Below are 18,222 nucleotides of genomic sequence, written 5' to 3'. Positions count from 1 at the left end.
CAATAAGATCACCTCTCATTCTTCTAAACTCCAAGGAGTATAGGCTCAACCTGCTCACCCCTTCATCTCAGAAATCAACCTTGTGAACTTCTCTGAACTGCTTCCAATGCAAGTATATCCTTCCTTAAATAAGGAGACAAAAACTGTATGCAGTACACCAGGTGTGATCTTACAAATACCCTGTACAGTTGCAGCAGAACTTCTCTGCTTTTATACTCTATCCCCCTTGCAATAAAGGCCAATATTCCATTTGCCTTCCTGATTACTTGCTGTACCTGCAGGCTAACTTTTTGCATTTCATGTACAAGGACCCCCAGAACCCTCTGTACTGCAGCACTTTGTAATCGTTCCCCATTTAAATAATAATTTGTTTTTCATTTCTCTTACCAAAGTGAATAACCTCACATTTTCCCAAATTATAGTCCATCTGCTAAATATTTGCCCACTCACGGCTCTATTTTCCCCAAAGCACTTGAAGAGTTACACCCATTTTTTGGGGCCCCAAGTACACAAAAAAAAAATGTTCTAAGTTTCCCCGTTGGATTTCTTCATTTTGGCGCAGCCTAACTTGTCCTTTAGTTTTGGGGGTGAAGCCTTGATCTGTGCCAAAAAGATCAGGTTGTCACGGGACACAATGTGAGCTGAGGCTGCAATGCGAAACATACTCGCAACACATTAAAACACACTGCATCAACTTAACACATTAAAACACATTGCATCAACTTAAAAACGCATTAAAATATATTGCAGCAACTTACCTCCAATTATTAAAGCCTGTCCCGCTCCCCCACCCCTAGCCTTGACCAAAGGGCTTGCCGGTCTGCTTCCCTAGCCCGCCCCGAGCCCCTTGCCAGTCCAAGTCCAGCTCCAGCTCTCCCCCCCCACCCCCCTGAATGCCTAGCCGGCCCTGCTCTCCGCCCCCCCCCCCCCCCCCCCCCCAGCCTTGCCGGTCCCTTAGCCCTGACCGAAGGGCTTGCCGGTGCGTTCCCCCGACCGACCCTGGCCCCGTGTGCTTTGCCAGTCCACTCCCCTGCCCCTAGCCCAGGCCGAATGGCCTTCTCCCTGCCAGTCCCCTCACCTAACTACACCCGAAAGGCTTCCCCCCCCCACCCCTCCCCCTCTCTCTTACCTTTCCTGCTGCTGCTATCCGGGCATCTGCTGCACTTACCTGTGCCAATTTCCTTACCTGATCCGATTTCTTTAACTCTCCAGAAGGTTTTTCTGCAGAGGCCACATACGCTGGCCTAAGTAAAACTGGAAGAATTCTCAACTGGCCAAACTTGCCTAAATGGCCAGAATTGGTGCGGGTGGCAGGTTACGCCCTCTTTGACTGAAAAAAAAACTTACCTAAAAAAATCATTATGAACTGAGTTACGCCAGTGCAAATTTATTGGGGAAACTGTGGTTTTTTAAACTTAGGCCAAAAAAAGCAGCCTGCTCAAAAAAAAACTGTGCAAATCACTGAGGAAAATTGAGCCCACTGAGACTAACTATATCCCTCAGTAGATTCTCTGCATCCTCCTCCCACCTTGTTTTCCCACCTATCTTTGTATCATCAGTAAATTTAGCTACATTCCACTTGGTCCCTTCATCCAAGTCATTAATATAGATTGTAAATAGTTGAGGCCCCAGCATTGATCCCTGTTACAGTTTGCCAACCTGAAAATGACCCATTTATCCTGCATGTTGTGACTTTTTTCAGTTCTACAGTGACCTAACCAGTGGTCCCTAAAGGGACCGTTGGAAACTGCAGAACATAAGCTATGTTTTTAATTTATACTTGCCTTGATTTTAAGTGCTTCTCCTGGCTCCACAGCTAAACTGCAGGTTGCTGTTGGCTCGCACTCACCCCACGCATGTTTCCCTCTCCCCCCACCCCACCCACTGCTCCTGGACATACTTGTTCTCCGTCCAAGCTGGCCGAAATTGGGAAGGCCCAGACTTGACGAGCTGCTTGGGGTCGCCCAATTTGCACCCACACCGTGCGCTATTATTGCAGCAAGGGCTGCGGGCCACTTTCTCCTGATCTTTGGGATCGTTCCCTGCGCGCATTTGATGCCTGAAAACTGGCCCAAACCCGTTTCTACACCAAAGAGTGGGGACTGGAGAAAATTCAGAAAAAAAACTGATTGCAATTTGTGCTGCGACTCTACAGGGCCAAACCAAACCTAACCGCGAAGCAGAAGATATATCTAGAACACTCTGAGCTGTAAAGCAATGAAAACTCAAACTAGCGACGTTGATCCCATTTCTAGTGCTCCTAACCGTCACCATATGGTGCACATGCGGAAGCCAGCACACTGTCCCTGACCATCTGTGACAGTCGGCAATCTAAGCACATGCTGCCAAGCCAGACGTACAAGAGATGAGAACAGTGAACAGAACCACAGGAAGGTTTTAAAAAGCATCCAGCAAACAATTGGAGAATTGAGCCCAATGTGCCTTCATACCAACCTTGCACATTGGCCCAGGGAGTTATTTCTATTTCTGACAAGAGTCACTGGGCCCTCTCACCTGTCATTTGAAAAGGATTAGCTTGCTGCAGAATATGCTGATTTTTAGTAGGACATCGATTTCAGCTGGCCCGGTCACAATACAAAGCTTATTGTACTGATGGTTTCCCTGGCAACCTACAGACCACTATCCATTTTCCACTGCTGTGTGTTGGTTATTGTACAGCATGATACAGGAGATCCAAGAAATACTGGCAGGGTCAGCTGCTGGGAACAAACTGGCTTCACATTTTTATCAGGCCAATCTTGAATATGCAAATTTAATTTTATAGCTATTGCTTAATTGCAGTATAACGCATGTGCAGCACTACAGGTCATCTGTAACAGTCTCCTTTGATTGTAAATAACATCAAGCTGGGATGGCACTGTTACTGCAGAAGTGGGCATTGCTCCTTGAAATACTTCACTGGTCTAGACCTCTGCAGCCACCAAGCTTGTTGTGGAATTCCAGCTATGATTGATCACCAGGGCTCCACTAATACATCCCGGAAATATCCGATCGCCATATTGTTCTTAACGTGTTAGTGCAATGTGCGTAGTTCTGGTTTGACTACAAATGAACACAGACAGGTTCCCAAAGTGAGGGAAAATGCAAGGCATTTGGTGTGCAGTTACTATATTTGTTCAGTACAAATACAGCAGATATAGTGTAGTCAACAGGAACTTGCATTTATATAGCGCCTTTAATGTAGTAAAACATCCCAAGGCCTTTCACGGCAGTGTTATCAAACAAAATTTGACACCGGCCACATGAGATATCAGGACAGATGACGTAGGTTTAAAGGACTGTCTTAATGGTGGAGAGCTTTAGGGAGGGAATTCCAAAGCTTAGGGCTCAGGCAGCTGAAGGCATGGCTGCTCAAGGTGGAACGATTAAAATCGGGGATGGACAAGAGACCAAAACTGGAGGAGCGCAAAGATCTTGGAGGGTTAGAATCATAGAACTGTACGGGTTGTAAGGTTGAAGGAGATTACAGAGTTGCGGGTGGGGTGAGACCATGGATGTGAGCAAGTCTGAAAATTTTCAAATCAAGATGTTGGGTGCCAATGTAGGTCAACGAGCACAGGGGTGACGGGTGAAGGGGATGTGGTGCTAGTTAGGATACGGGCAGGAGAGTTTTGGATGTGCTCATGTTTATGTAGGGTGGAAGATGGGAGGCTGGCCAGGAGAGCATTGGAATAGTCAAGTCTAAAGGTAACAAAGGCATGGATGAGGGTTGCAGCAGCAGATGAGCTGAGACAAAGAAGGAGTCGGCCGATGTTACGGAGGTGGAAGTAGGTTGCCTTGGTGATGGAGTGGATATGTGATCAGAAGATCGTCTCTGGGTCAAATACAACACCAAGGTTGTGAACGGTCTGATTCAGCCTCAGACAGTTGCCAGGGAGAGGAATGAAGTCGATGGCTCGGGAACTGAGTTTGTGGCACGGACCGACGATGGCTTCGGTTTTCTCAACATTTAGTTGGAGGAAATTTCTGCTCATCCAGTACTAGATATCGGGCAAGCAGTGTGACAAGTCAGCGACAGTGGAGGAGTCGAGAGAGGTGGTGGTGAGTTAGAGCTGGGTGTCGTACATATGGAGTCTGTGTTTCCGGGTGATGTCACCGAGGGCCGCAAGTAGTTGAGAAGTAGGAGGGGGCCAAGGATAGATCCTTGGGGGAGTGGGGGAAAAAACCATTGCAAGTGATTAACTAGTTATGACTGGATAGATAAGAAAGAAACCAGGCGAGGGCAGTCCCACCCAGCTGGACAACGGTGGAGAGGTGTTGGAGGAGGATGGCATGGTCAAGTGTGTCAAAGGCTGCAGACAGGTGAAGAAGGAGGAGGAGGGATAGTTTACCACAGTTTCAGTCACATACAATATCATTTTTGACTTTGGTAAGCGATGGTTTAGTACTGTGGCAGGTAGGGTAGTGGAGGCAAAAAAATACTCAAGCAACCATTCATAGAACAGACTCTGCGAACTTGGAATCACAGGTTTCTGTGGAAGGTTAAGCTTGATGGATTAAATGGCCTCGCTCATCAGTACTTATCTTTGTGACCTTGCAACCTTCCTGCAGGTGAAATGTCTCATTTCGGCTTGGCAGCTCCCATGAGTAGCTATTTTAAGACCGAGAACTTGCCTTCTAGAGAAATACAGGAGCGAATTCATCGACATCACTCACAGCTGCTTCCTGTGCCTCTTCAGGAGCGTTCTGCTCCTTGTGCCACTGTGCAAACCATCAGGCATTTATGCAATTTCATCCCCTGCAATACTATTGTCCAGCTAATGAGATACAGCCAGACACTCCCTCCAGCTCCTACACATTCATTGTTGCTCTGAACTGTTCCTCCTGGAATGGTTAGAATTAATTCCCGACATTCTCTCCCCACACTCTCGATTTAGATGAGGGGATTAAATGTAGTATCTCCAAATTTGCGGATGACACTAAGTTGGGTGGCAGTGTGAGCTGCGAGGAGGATGCTATGAGGCTGCAGAGTGACTTGGATAGGTTAGGTGAGTGGGCAAATGCATGGCAGATGCAGTATAATGTGGATAAATGTGAGGTTATCCACTTTGGTGGTAAAAACAGAGAGACAGACTATTATCTGAATGGTGACAGATTAGGAAAAGGGGAGGTGCAACGAGACCTGGGTGTCATGGTACATCAGTCATTGAAGGTTGGTATGCAGGTACAGCAGGTGGTTAAGAAAGCAAATGGCATGTTGGCCTTCATAGCAAGGGGATTTGAGTACAGGGGCAGGGAGGTGTTACTACAGTTGTACAGGGCCTTGGTGAGGCCACACCTGGAGTATTGTGTACAGTTTTGGTCTCCTAACTTGAGGAAGGACATTCTTGCTATTGAGGGAGTGCAGCGAAGGTTCACCAGACTGATTCCTGGGATGGCGGGACTGACATATCAAGAAAGACTGGATCAACTGGGCTTGCATTCACTGGAGTTCAGAAGAATGAGAGGGGATCTCATAGAATCGTTTAAAATTCTGATGGGTTTAGACAGATTAGATGCAGGAAGAATGTTCCCAATATTGGGGAAGTCCAGAAGCAGGGGTCACAGTCTAAGGATAAGGGGAAAGCCATTTAGGACCGAGATGAGGAAAAACTTCTTCATCCAGAGAGTGGTGAACCTGTGGAATTCTCTACCACAGAAAGTTGTTGAGGCCAATTCACTAAATATATTCAAAAAGGAGTTAGATGTAGTCCTTACTACTAGGGGGATCAAGAGGTATGGCGAGAAAGCAGGAATGGTGTACTGAAGTTGCAAGTTCAGCCATGAACCCATTGAATGGTGGTGCAGGCTCGAAGGGCCGAATGGCCTACTCCTGCACCTATTTTCTATGTTTCTATGTTTCTATGTTTCACCACCCTAAAAATCTTTGTTCCTCCCATTCCCAATGTTTTATAAAGAATCTTCCAATCCCTACTGTTAAATTCCCAACACCCCACCTCCAGTGCGCAGATCTCGACTTTTCACCCTTTATTACTGCAATCAGCAAGTTTCAGCGCATGTATTACTACATGGTAACCAATCAAAAAAAGGTTTTTTTTTAAACCACTTCGAGCTTTTGAGCTGGGGATTTTGTTAACTCTATATTTCACAGTACACAAAATACTTTGCATTCAGCCTACTAATGTTCTCCATTTTATTTCAATATTTTAACAAGTTTACCATCATTGAAACATTTATACATTAAATAGAAACGAATGAATGTCTCAACTTCACAAACAATTCCAGTCCATTAACAGTATCCTATCAAAGCTCTCTCTGGTAATTCCCTGTAAGCAGGGAACGGGTAATCACTGTAAACTCACAGATATCCAAGTTCTTTCTCACCCTATACTGTATTGTAATGTGCTGTAGAATGTATCCTTTTCTGAAGCAGTTTCTTGCAGTGATCGTGAAAGCAGTGTTACATCAGCCCAGGAAGGATCCCGATTATCCTGTCGTAGTTGATGTAGCACTTTACATAAGAACTAAGAGCAGGAGTCGGCCAATCGGCCCCTCGAGTCTGCTCCGCCATTCAAGAAGATCATGGCTGATCTTCTACCTCAACTCCACTTTCCTTCACTATCCCCATATCCCTTGATTTCCTTAATATCCAAAAATCTATTGATCTCTGTCTTGAATATACTCAACAAGTGAGCCTCCACGGCCCTCTGGGGTAGAGAATTCCAAAGATTCACACCCTCCGAGTGAAGAAATTTCTTCTCATCTCAGTCCTAAATGACCGATCCCTTATTCTGAGAGTGTGACCCCTGGTTCTAGACTCCCCAGCCAAGTAAATATCCTCTCTGCATCTATCCTGTCAAGCCCTGTAATAATTTTGTATGTTTCAATGAGACCACCTCTCATTCTTCTAAACTCTAGAGAATTATAGATTTAGTCTACTAAATCTCTCCTCATAGGACAATCCCCCCATCCCAGGAATCAGTGTGGTGAATATTTGTTGCACTCCCTGGATGGCAAGTATATAGTTCCTTAGGTAAGGAGACCAAGGGGCCGAAATTCAGTCTCCCAATTAAGCCTCTGGCCACCTGAAAGCAATGGCCACGGGGCGGGGCTGAATGGCCGACCCTCGATAAAATCACCTCGGGGCTTTTTGCAGCGGTGTGACGATCCGCCCCGCTCCTGCAGATGCATCCTAAAGACGTCATCAGAGTGCGCACCACAACGGAGCTGCCCCGGAAAGGAAATTCACCTGCAAAAGTATTTTTATTTCAGGGCACTCCTTGTTGGGCCTTGTTGGTTGGAGGGGTATGGCCGGCCTTAAAGGGGAGGTGGTGCTGCCGGCGACGCCATTTTATTCCGACAATTATGCCCTCGGGTTTGGCTGAGCCGCCGACAGGCAGCCTGGCTCCCCCTCTTGGGTGCCAGGCCGCTGGCCCGGCTGAAACCCTCCCTGGTGGCCCAGTGGACCTAACTGAAAAGAGCTCGCAGCGGCCCTTCCCTTTAACTGAAGGGGAGAGACGTGTTGACGCGCCAACGCTGATGACTGGCAGCGGCGGAGACTGCGTCCCGCCCCCACTTCCGCCCGGCTAGTGACGGCCACTCCACTCTGCTCCCACTTCTGCCCCCATGAGGCCACTTCTACCCCACTTGAAAAAAAGGTTTGAGAAGCTGAATTTCTCCGGATAGGCTGCCGCATCCATTGCGACGGCCAGAAGACTTCGGAAACATAGATCCACGCCATTTCACGCGAAGGTGAATTTCAGCCCGCATGTGTGGAATCACCAGTGCCCTATGTAATGACAGTAAGACATCTTTACTCTTATACTCAAATCCTCTTGTAATAAAGGCCAACATACCATTTGCTTTCTCAATTGCTTGCTGTACCTGCATGTTAACTTTCAGTGATTCGTATACAAGGACATCCAGATCCATCTGAACACCAACATTTCGCAATCTCTCACCGTTTTACAAAATACTCTGCTTTTCAATTTTTCCTATTAAAGTGGATCACATTTCTCCGTATTATATTCCATTTGCCATGTTCTTGCCCACTCACTTAGCCTGTCTATATCCCCTTGAAGCCTCTTTGCATCCTCCTCACAACTTACATTCTCACCTAGCTTTGCATTATCAGCAAACTTCGGATATATTACATTTGGTCTCGTCATCCAAATCATTGATGTAGATTGTGAATAGCTGAGGCCCAAGCACTGATCCTTGCGGTACCCCCTAGTTACAGTCTGCTAACCCAAAAGTGACCCATTTATTCCTACGATCTGTTTTCTGTCCGTTAACCAATCCTTAATCCATGCTAGTATATTACTCCCAATCCCATAAGCCCTAATTTTGTTTAATAACCTCTTGTGTGGAACCTTATCGAATGCTTTCTGAAAATCCAAATACACCACTTCCACTGGTTCCCCATTATCTATTCTGCTAGCTACAACCTCAAAAAACTCTTAACAGATTTGTCAAACATGATTTCCCTTTCATAAATCTGTGTTGACTCTGCCCAATCCTATTATTTTCTAAGTAGCCTGTTACCACGTTCATAATAATAGATTCTAGCATTTTCCCTATTACTGATATCAGGCTAACTGGTCTGTAGTTCCCCGTTTTCTCACTCCCTCCTTTCTTAAATAGTGGGGTTACATTAGCTACCTTCCAATCTGCGGGAACCGTTTTAGAATCTATGGAATTTTGGAAGATGACAACCAATGCATCCACTATCTCTATAGTCACCTCTTTCAAGACCCTCAGATGTAAGCCATCAGGTCCAGGGGAATTATCGGCATTAATTTCTTCAGTACTTTTCTTTTTACTTATTTCTTTCAGCTCCTCATTCTCGCTGGACCCTTGGTTCTCCACTATTTCCAGGTGTTTTTTGCGACTTCTTCCGTGCAAACAGTATTTGTTTAATTTCACTGCCATTTCCTTGTTCCACATCCTCTCAGCATGTAAGGGACACACATTTACTTTTGCGAATCTTTTCCTTTTTACACACCTATAGAAGCTTTTACAGTCTGTTTTTATGTTTCTCGCTAATTTACTCTCATATTCTATTTTCCCTTTATCAATTTCTTGGTCCTTTGCTGAATTCTAAAATCCTCCCAAACCACAGGCTTACTGATCTTTTTGGCAACAGTATATGACTCTTCCTTTGATCTAATGCTATCTTTAACTTCTCTTTTTTGCCACAGTTGGACCACTTTTCCTGTGGGCTTTTTGTGCCTTAAAGGAATGTATATTTGTTGTAAATTATGTATTAATTCTTTAAATGCTAGCCATTGCATGCCTATTGTCATACCTTTAGATAGGAATAGTGCAATCAAGCAGATGCAACATGGATTCATGAAGGGGAAATCATGTTTAACTAATTTACTGGAATTCTTTGAGGATATAACGAGCATGGTGGATAGAGGTGTACCGATGAATGTGGTGTATTTAGATTTTCAAAAGGCATTTGATAAGGTGCCACACAAAAGGTTACTGCAGAAGATAAAGGTACGCGGAGTCAAAGGAAATGTATTAGCATGAATAGAGAATTGACTGGCTAACAGAAAGCAGAGAGTCGAGATAAATGGGTCCTTTTCGGGTTGGAAATCGGTGGTTAGTGGTGTGTCACAGGGATCGGTGCTGGGACCACAACTGTTTACAATATACATAGATGACCTGGAAGAGGGGACAGAGTGTAGTGTAACAAAATTTGCAGATGACACAAAGATTAGTGGGAAAGTGGGTTGTGTAGAGGACACAGAGAGGCTGCAAAGAGATTTAGATAGGTTAAGCGAATGGGCTAAGGTTTGGCAGATGGAATACAATGTTGGAAAGTGTGAGATCATCCACCTTGGGGAAAAAAAACAGTAAAAGGGAATATTATTTGAATGGGGAGAAATTACAACATGCTGCGGTGCAGAGGGACCTGGGGGTCCTTGTACATGAATCCCAAAAAGTTAGTTTGCAGGTGCAGCAGGTAATCAGGAAGGCGAATGGAATGTTGGCCTTCATTGCGAGAGGGATGGAGTACAAAAGCAGGGAGGTCCTTCTGCAACTGTATAAGGTATTGGTGAGGCCGCACCTGGAGTACTGCGTGCAGTTTTGGTCACCTTACTTAAGGAAGGATATGCTAGCTTTGGAGAGGGTACAGAGACGATTCACTAGGCTGATTCCGGAGATGAGGGGGTTACCTTATAATGATAGATTGAGTAGACTGGGTCTTTACTCGTTGGAGTTCAGAAGGATGAGGGGTGATCTTATAGAAACATTTAAAATAATGAAAGGGATAGACAAGATAGAGGCAGAGAGGTTGTTTCCACTGGTCGGGGAGACTAGAACTAGGGGGCACAGCCTCAAAATACGGGGGAGCCAATTTAAAACCGAGTTGAGAAGGAATTTCTTCTCCCAGAGGGTTGTGAATCTATGGAATTCTCTGCCCAAGGAAGCAGTTGAGGTTAGCTCATTGAATGTATTCAAGTCACAGATAGATAGATTTTTAACCAATAAGGGAATTAAGGGTTATGGGGAGCGGGAGGGTAAGTGGAGCTGAGTCCATGGCCAGATCAGCCATGATCTTGTTGAATGGCGGAGCAGGCTCAAGGGGCTAGATGGCCTACTCCTGTTCCTAATTCTTATGTTCTTATGTTCTTTTAATGTAGTTTCCCAATCTAGCTTAGCAAACTTTCCCCTCATACCTACTTAGTTTGCTTTGCTTAGATTTAAGACCCTAGCTTCGGATTTAACCAAATCACTTTTAATAATATAAAATTCTATCATATTAGTCACTGTTCCCTAAGAGCCCCTTTACTACAAGGTTATTAATTAACCCTTTCTCATTGCACAATACCAGATCTAAAATAGCCTGTTCCCTAGTTGGTTCCTCAACATACTGATCTAGAAAACTATCTTGCATACATTCCATGAATTCATCCTCCACATTATTACTGCAAATTTGGTTTGCCCAGTCTATATGTAGATTAAAGTGCCCCATGATTGCTGTACCAGCCTTGTTACATGCAACTCTAATTTCCTGATTTATACTCTGCCCTACATTATAACTACTGTTTGGGGGCCTATAAACAACTCACACCAATGTTTTCTGCCCCTTGCTGTTTCTTAGCTCCACCCAACTGATTCTACTTATAGAATCATAGAAATTTACAGCATGGAAGGAGGCCATTTCAGCCCTTCGTGTCCACGCCAACTGACAAAGAGCTTTCCCGCCTAATCCCACTTTCCAGCTCGTGGTCCGTAGCTTTGCAGGTTACGGCACTTCAAGTGCATATCCAAGTACTTTTCTGCCTCTACCACCCTTCAGGCCGTGAGTTTAATACCGCCAGCACCCTCTGGGTGAAAACATTTCTACTCAAATCCCCTCTAAACCATCTACCAATTACTTTAAATCTATGCCCCCTGGTGGTTGATCCCTCTGCTAAGGGAAATAGGTCCTTCCTATCCACTCTATCTAGGCCCCTCATAATTTTATGCACCTCAATAAACCTCCTTTGTTCCAAAGAAAACAAAACCAGCCTATCCAATCTGTCCTCATAGTTAAAATTCTCCAGTCCAAACCACATCCTCCTAAATCTCCTCTGTAGCCTCTCTAGTGCAATCACATCTTTCCTGCAATGTGGTGACCAGAACTGAATGCAGTACACCAGCTGTGGCCTAATTAGTGTTTTATACAGTTCAAGCATAACTCCCCACCCTGCTCCCACTCTTATTCTGTGCCTCGGCCAATAAAGGCAAGTATTCCAAATGCCTTCTTAACCACCTCATCTACCTGGCCTGCCACCTTCAGGGATATGTTGACATGCGCTCCAAGATCTGTTTGTTCCTCTATACTTCTCAGTGTCCTACCATTTAATATGTATTGTCTTGCCTTGTTAGCCCTCCCCAAATGCATTACCTCACACCTCTCCGGATTTAATTCCATTTGCCACTGTTCTGCCCACCTGACCAGTTCATTGATATCTTCCTGCAGTCTACAGCTTTTTTCTTCATTATCAACCACATGGCCAATTTTTGTATCATCTGCAATCTTCTTAATCATACCCAATACATTCAAAGTCTAAATCATTGATATATAGCACAAAAAGCAAAGGACCTAGTACTGAGCCCTGTGGAACCTCACTGGAAACAGCCTTCCAGTCACAAAAACACCCATCAACCATTACCCTTTGCTTCCTGCCTCTGAGCCAATTTTAGATCCAACTTGCCACTATGCCTTAGATCACATGGGCTTTTATTTCATGACCAGTCTGCCATGTGTGACCTTATTAAAAGCCTTGCTAAAAACCATGTAGACTACATCAAACGCACGACCCTCATTGACCCTCCTTGTTACCTCCTCAAACAATTCAGTTAAGTTAGTCAGACACGACCTTCCCTTAACAAATCCACGCTGACTGTCCTTGATTAATCCGTGTCTTTCCAAATTAAGATTTATCCTGTCCCTCAGAATTTTCTCCAATAATTTTCCCACTACCAAGGTTAGGCTGACCCCTTTCTCCCTTTTTAAACAAAAGTACAACATTAGCAGACCTCCAGTCCTCCGACACCACACCTGTAGCCAGACTGGAAAATGATGGTCAGAGCCCCTGTTACTTCCTCTTTTGCTTCTCTTAACAGCCTGGGATACATCTCTTCCCGGGCCTGGGGATTTATCCACTTTCAGAGCTGCTAAACCCCTTAATACTTCCCCTCTCACTATGTTTATTTCATCTAATATTTCACACTCCTGTTCCCTGCTTGCAATGTCTGCACCGCCCATCTCTTTTGTGAAAACAGACACAAAGTATTCATTAAGAACCATACCCCCTTCTGCCTCCACACACACATACCTTAAATGTAATCTAATAGGCCCCACTCTTTCTTCAGTTATCCCCTTGCTCCTAATGTATTTATAAAAGATCTTTGGGCTTTCCTTGATTTTACTTGTCAACATTTTTTCATGCTCTCTCTTTGCTTTCTTGATTTTTAGCGCTAAGATCCTTTCTACTGTCTTTATCCCATCCTTTATTATCAGGGCTATCCATGCTCCTTTTCCATTTTGCCTATCACTTCTAAAAGTTAACTATCCTAGAATATTTAGTTCCCAACCTTGGTCACTTTGCAACCATGTCTCTATAATGGCTATTAGATTAAACCTATTATTTTCTATCTGTGCTATTAATTCATCTATCTTGTTGTGAATTCGTGCATTCAGATATAATGTCTTTAGCTTTGACTTTTTCTATTTTTCCCTGATGTCACCTTAGTCACTGATGTCCTGTTACTCTCTCTGTCCCTTCCCAAGGACAAATGCTGAGGCTCCTCCAGCACTGCACCTGGCATTCCCGTACCTGCCTAAGTTGCAGTCACACCCTCCTGTCCCTGACCATTAGCCAGACCTGTACCACTACCTAACCTAAGGAGTGTGACTGCCTCCTGGCTCAAACTGTCCAGGTAACTCTCCTCCTCACTGATGCCCCACAATGTCTGCACCTTGCAGCCCTAAAGCAGCTTTTTATTTCATAATAATAATAATGGGGGGGATAGTCTGTACTGAGGAGGACTGCAGCAAATTACAGGAGGACAGTAATAAAGTTGCAGAATGGGCATATAATTGGCAAATGAAGTTCAACACAGATAAATGTGAGGTATTACTTTATGTAGGAAGAATAGGGAGGTCACTTACTACTTGGAGGGTGTGAGTCTAGGTGGGGTAGAGGAACAAAGGGATCTCTGAGTACAAACACACATCACCTGTTAGTAAGGCCATTACAAAAAGCCAAACTAAGCACTAGGGTTTATTTCTATAGGTATAGAATTGAAAAGTCGTGAAGTTGTGCTTAACCAATATCGAACCTTGGTTAGGCCACACTTGGAGTACTGCGTACTGTTCTGGTTGCCATATTATAAAAAGGATACAAAGGCACTGGAGAAGGTGCAGAGAAGATTTACAAGGATGATACCAGAAATGCGAAGGTATACATATGAGGAAAGGATGAACAGGGTGGGTCTCTTTCCACTTGAAAAAAGAAGGCTTAGGGGTGACCCAATAGAGGTCTTTAAAATTATGAAAGGTTTTGATAGACTGGATACAGAGAGAATGTTTCCACTTGTCAGGAAGGGCATAACTAGAGGCCATCAATATAAGGTAGTCGCCAAGAATTCCAATAGGGAATTCAGAAGAAACTTTTTTACTCAAAGCGTGGTGAGAATGTGGAACTCGCTACCACAGGGAGTGGTGGAAGCGAGTAGTATAGATGCTGATAATGTTAGATGAGGAAAGACGGGAGGAGGTTTAAGTGGAGCATAAACGCCGGCATGGACCGGTTATGCCGAATGGCCTGTTTCTGTGCCGTATATCCTATGTAATTCTATATAACTGAAGTGACCAAAAATTTCGAAGGCGGTGAGGACATTGTGGAGCACAAACAGGGATAAAGAGCCACAGTCACATTGGAGCGGAGAGTCCTGACGCTTTGGGCTGGTCAGAAACCATATTGAAAAGACTCAACAACGACAAAGAAACAGTAGGGCCGATTTTAACCCTGCCAGCCCGGTAAAACTTGTACACGGTGCCTGCCCAATCCAATTGCCCATCAGAATTGGAATCGGGGTCCTATGTACACAGTAGGACCCTGACTTGCATGTTAAAAGTGTCTACAGCCTGAAAAGTGCCTACAGCATGCAGCTCCCAGCGAAAGACCTCACTCTGTATGTAAGGGGGCCATTTTCGGCCTGCTTGTGCCGGACGGCCCAAGTTTAAAATCAACTCCATTTTGTATTACCGGTATGAGCCACGAAATAGTTAAAGTGAACCAAATTTTAAAAAACCTGAAAATACAGAAAACAAATACAAATAATACTGGAAATGCACAACAGATCAGTCAGCGCTTGTAAAGACACAGATAGGTAAACACTTTGGATGTGCATCCTTCAACAGAGGTTAAACAAGCCATAGGTTGTGTCTGTGTCTGATACTAAGCCAGTGTTTCTTTTTTCTTTAGACAACAGTGATCGAGTACGTCAAACCCTCCGATCTGAAAAAGGACATGAATGAAACTTTCAGAGAAAAGTTTCCCCATATCAAATTGACCCTGAGTAAGATAAGAAGGTAAGCAAATACAGTAGCTGCGAGGGTGGAGTAATATGTACCTGTTTAGGAACTCTAAAACACGGTCCAAGTTATCGGGGAGGAAGAGTTTATGGAAAAGGAACCACAGCGTAAGAGTTTCTACCAGTACCATGACTGCTGTTTGAGAACCTGTACTTTCCCATAAACCACAACTGGCAAACCATTTGATTTGATTTACTGTCTATTTTCTTAAAACCCTATGGGGCTGAAATTCAACTTCAGCTGGCGTGCAAAACTGGCATTCGTGGATCCACCACCCATTATACACTGTGCGTTGAAGTCAATGTTAAAGTAAATCGGGCGAGGTGTATAATGGCCGGCTGACCTACGCTCGCCCGTTTTGCAACCCCGCCAAAGTTGAATTTTACCCCCTATTTTTCTTAAGTTGAAAATGTTTGGAGATACAAACCCAGATTTTGCTGAATGATGCACACCATTATTAATGCGCAAATCGGGCAGCAACTTGTGGCAAGGAAGAACATAAGAAATAGGAACAGGAGTAGGCCATTTGGCCCCTCGAGGCTGCTCCGCCATTAAACAAGATCATGGCTGATCTGATCCTGGCCTCAACTCCACTTCCCCGCCCACTCCCCATAACCCTTGACTCTCTTATCGTTCAAAAATCTGTCTATCTCCACATTAAGTATATTCAAAGACCCAGCTTCTACAGCTCCTTATGGTAGAGAATTCCAAAGATTCACGACTCTCTGTGAGAAGAAATTTCTCCTCGTATCTGTCTTAAATGAGCGACCCCTTATTCTGAAACTATGATCCCTAGTTCTTGATTCCCCAATGAAGGGGAAACATCCTCTCTGCATCTACCCAGTCAAGACCCCACAGAATATTAATATATTTCAATAAGATCACCTCTCATTCTTCTAAACTCCAATGAGTAAAGGCCCAACCTGCTCAACCTTTCTTCATATGACAACCCCTTCATCTCAGGAATCAACCTAGAGAACCTTCTCTGAGCTGCCTGAGTTCACAGAGTTATCCTGTGAATTGCGAATCGCCACAAGTTGCTGGCTGATTTGCACTGCTCTGCCACTTTGTGCAAACGGCTTTTCATGAATTTGCTGCATTTACATGAATTGCCTATTAAATTCGCCACAGAAAGGTAAGTCTAGTAAGTAACAATTTAACAATGTCATTATTGTTGATGACTGCCATTCAACCTGTCTGTCCCAGAAAATGAAACTATTAACTAATTCCTTCTAGTTGTGAATTATTGTTGATAATTTTTAAAATGTCAGTTTTGTTTCCTTACTTTTCCTTTCTGCATCTTTGTTTTTCTCTATCTCTTAATTCAATTTGTCCTTCCGTTTCTTTATTTCTCTTTCTGTACCTGATTTAACATTGAATTCACCCATCCTAATTAACACTTCCTTCTCAGTCCTTTCTCTGTTTATTTCCCAATCCTTTAATCCCACTGTTGGTCCCCTCATTCCCAAGGCCCCAAGTGCTCTGTTGCCCTCGCAGCACCGTTATCAGCTCGCACATCCAGAAACTTTGTGAGCAACAAATGTTAAACCAACACATTCATGCACAAACAAGTCTAATGGAGCAGTTGTAAACAATTGCTATGGCACATAATTATAAGAGAAATATCAGATGGAGGTAGCGGCAATAGCCGAGGCATCAGATCAGGGCACATCAAGAGATAGGGAGATCGGGCGGGAAAGTGGAGTTGAGGTCGCTGATCAGCCATGATCTTATTGAATGGCAGAGCAGGCTCGATGGACCGTACGGCCTACTCCTGCTTCTATTTCTAGTGTTCTTAAATCTCGGGTAGTCTCGGGCTAGTCGCCCTGCAAAGTCTACCTCACCAACATCTGGGGACTGGTGCTTAAATTGGGGGTGGCTGTCCCACAGACTAGTGAAGAAACAGCCTGACATAATTGTACTCAGATCATATATATCATCCAAAATCCCCACCTCCTCCAGCACCATCCCTGGGCATATCCTGCAGTGATTCAGGACATGCGACTAAGGATAAGCAATAAAAATGTGACTTTCCCAAAACCACAGATCCACTGAAACAAATGCAAAGAGTCTTCAAACAAAACTACTTGGAAGTCAACATAGGTATAAACTTTTTCCGAAGGGTCATACTTCACTTACCTAAGCACAAAGAACAGAGGCAGAAGTTGGCCCGAACCAAGGTTAAAGGATCCTCAAGTCTATGTGCAGGTACTGCTGGAGGCTAACTAGTTAAAACTGTGTTGCTTAGCAGCACAATAAGCTTCCTACGGCTTGTTCTCAAAAACCATCCCACACATTCGGCAGGGTTCTCTGGAGCCAAGTGGGAACTGTTCTCAGTGATAGGTCTACCCTTCCAGGTCCCAAACATTAAACCTGAATGGTTGGTCAATCATCAACAGCGTCCTGGAGTACTGTGAATCTGCCAGGATATGGTATCAGATTATTGAGTCTGCTATAGAGGATTGACTGAGCTCTAGGGGGCAATCATAATTTAACTCGCCCAGCGGGAAACTGCCGGAATTGGATTGGACCGAATATTGGGAAGACCGAAGCCATTATTTTCGGTCCCCACCACAAACTGCATCCCTGAGCCACCGACTTAGTCCGTCTCCCTAGCATCTGTCTGTTCGCAACCTTGGAGTCATATTTGACCCTGAAATGAGCTTCCGACCACATATCCATGGCATAACTAAGACCGTCAATTTCCATCTCCATAACATTATCTGTCTCAGCTCATCTGCTGAAACCCTCATCCATGCTTTTGTTATCGCTAGACTTGACTATTCCAATGCACTCCTGGCTAGCCTCCCACATTCTACCCTACGTAAACTTGAGGTCATCCAAAACTCGGTGGCCAGTGTCCTAACTCACACCAAGTCCCGTTCAACCATTATCCCTGTGCTCGCTGACCTACATTGGCTCCCGGTTAAGCTACGCCTCGATTTCAAGTTTTTCATCCTTGCTTTCAAATCTCTCCATTGCCTCGCCCCTCCCTATCTCTGTAATCTCCTCCAACTTCACAACCATCAACAACAATAACCCCTCCGAGATATCTGCGCTCCTCAAATTCTGCCCTCTTGAGCATCCCTGATTATAATCACTCAGTTATCAATGGCCGTGCCTTCAGTTGCATGGGCCCTAAGCTCTGGAACTCCTTC

General features: G+C 44.5%; 1 protein-coding gene across 2 annotated transcripts in view; it reads left to right on the top strand.

Moving 5' to 3' along the window:
- The window catches only part of cables1 (Cdk5 and Abl enzyme substrate 1), a 242,271-nt gene that overhangs the window by 181,342 nt on the left and 42,707 nt on the right, over window positions 1–18,222 (top strand). For both annotated transcript variants that reach the window (XM_070876480.1, XM_070876471.1), the window contains one exon: window positions 14,955–15,061. In XM_070876480.1, the coding sequence (XP_070732581.1) occupies window positions 14,955–15,061 (107 nt within the window). The remainder of the gene's footprint in view (window positions 1–14,954; window positions 15,062–18,222) is intronic.

This window comes from Pristiophorus japonicus, chromosome 1 (assembly GCF_044704955.1).
Source record: "Pristiophorus japonicus isolate sPriJap1 chromosome 1, sPriJap1.hap1, whole genome shotgun sequence".
In the NCBI taxonomy this organism is placed as follows: Eukaryota; Metazoa; Chordata; class Chondrichthyes; family Pristiophoridae; genus Pristiophorus; species Pristiophorus japonicus.
This window is presented reverse-complemented; position numbering and strand designations above follow the sequence as displayed.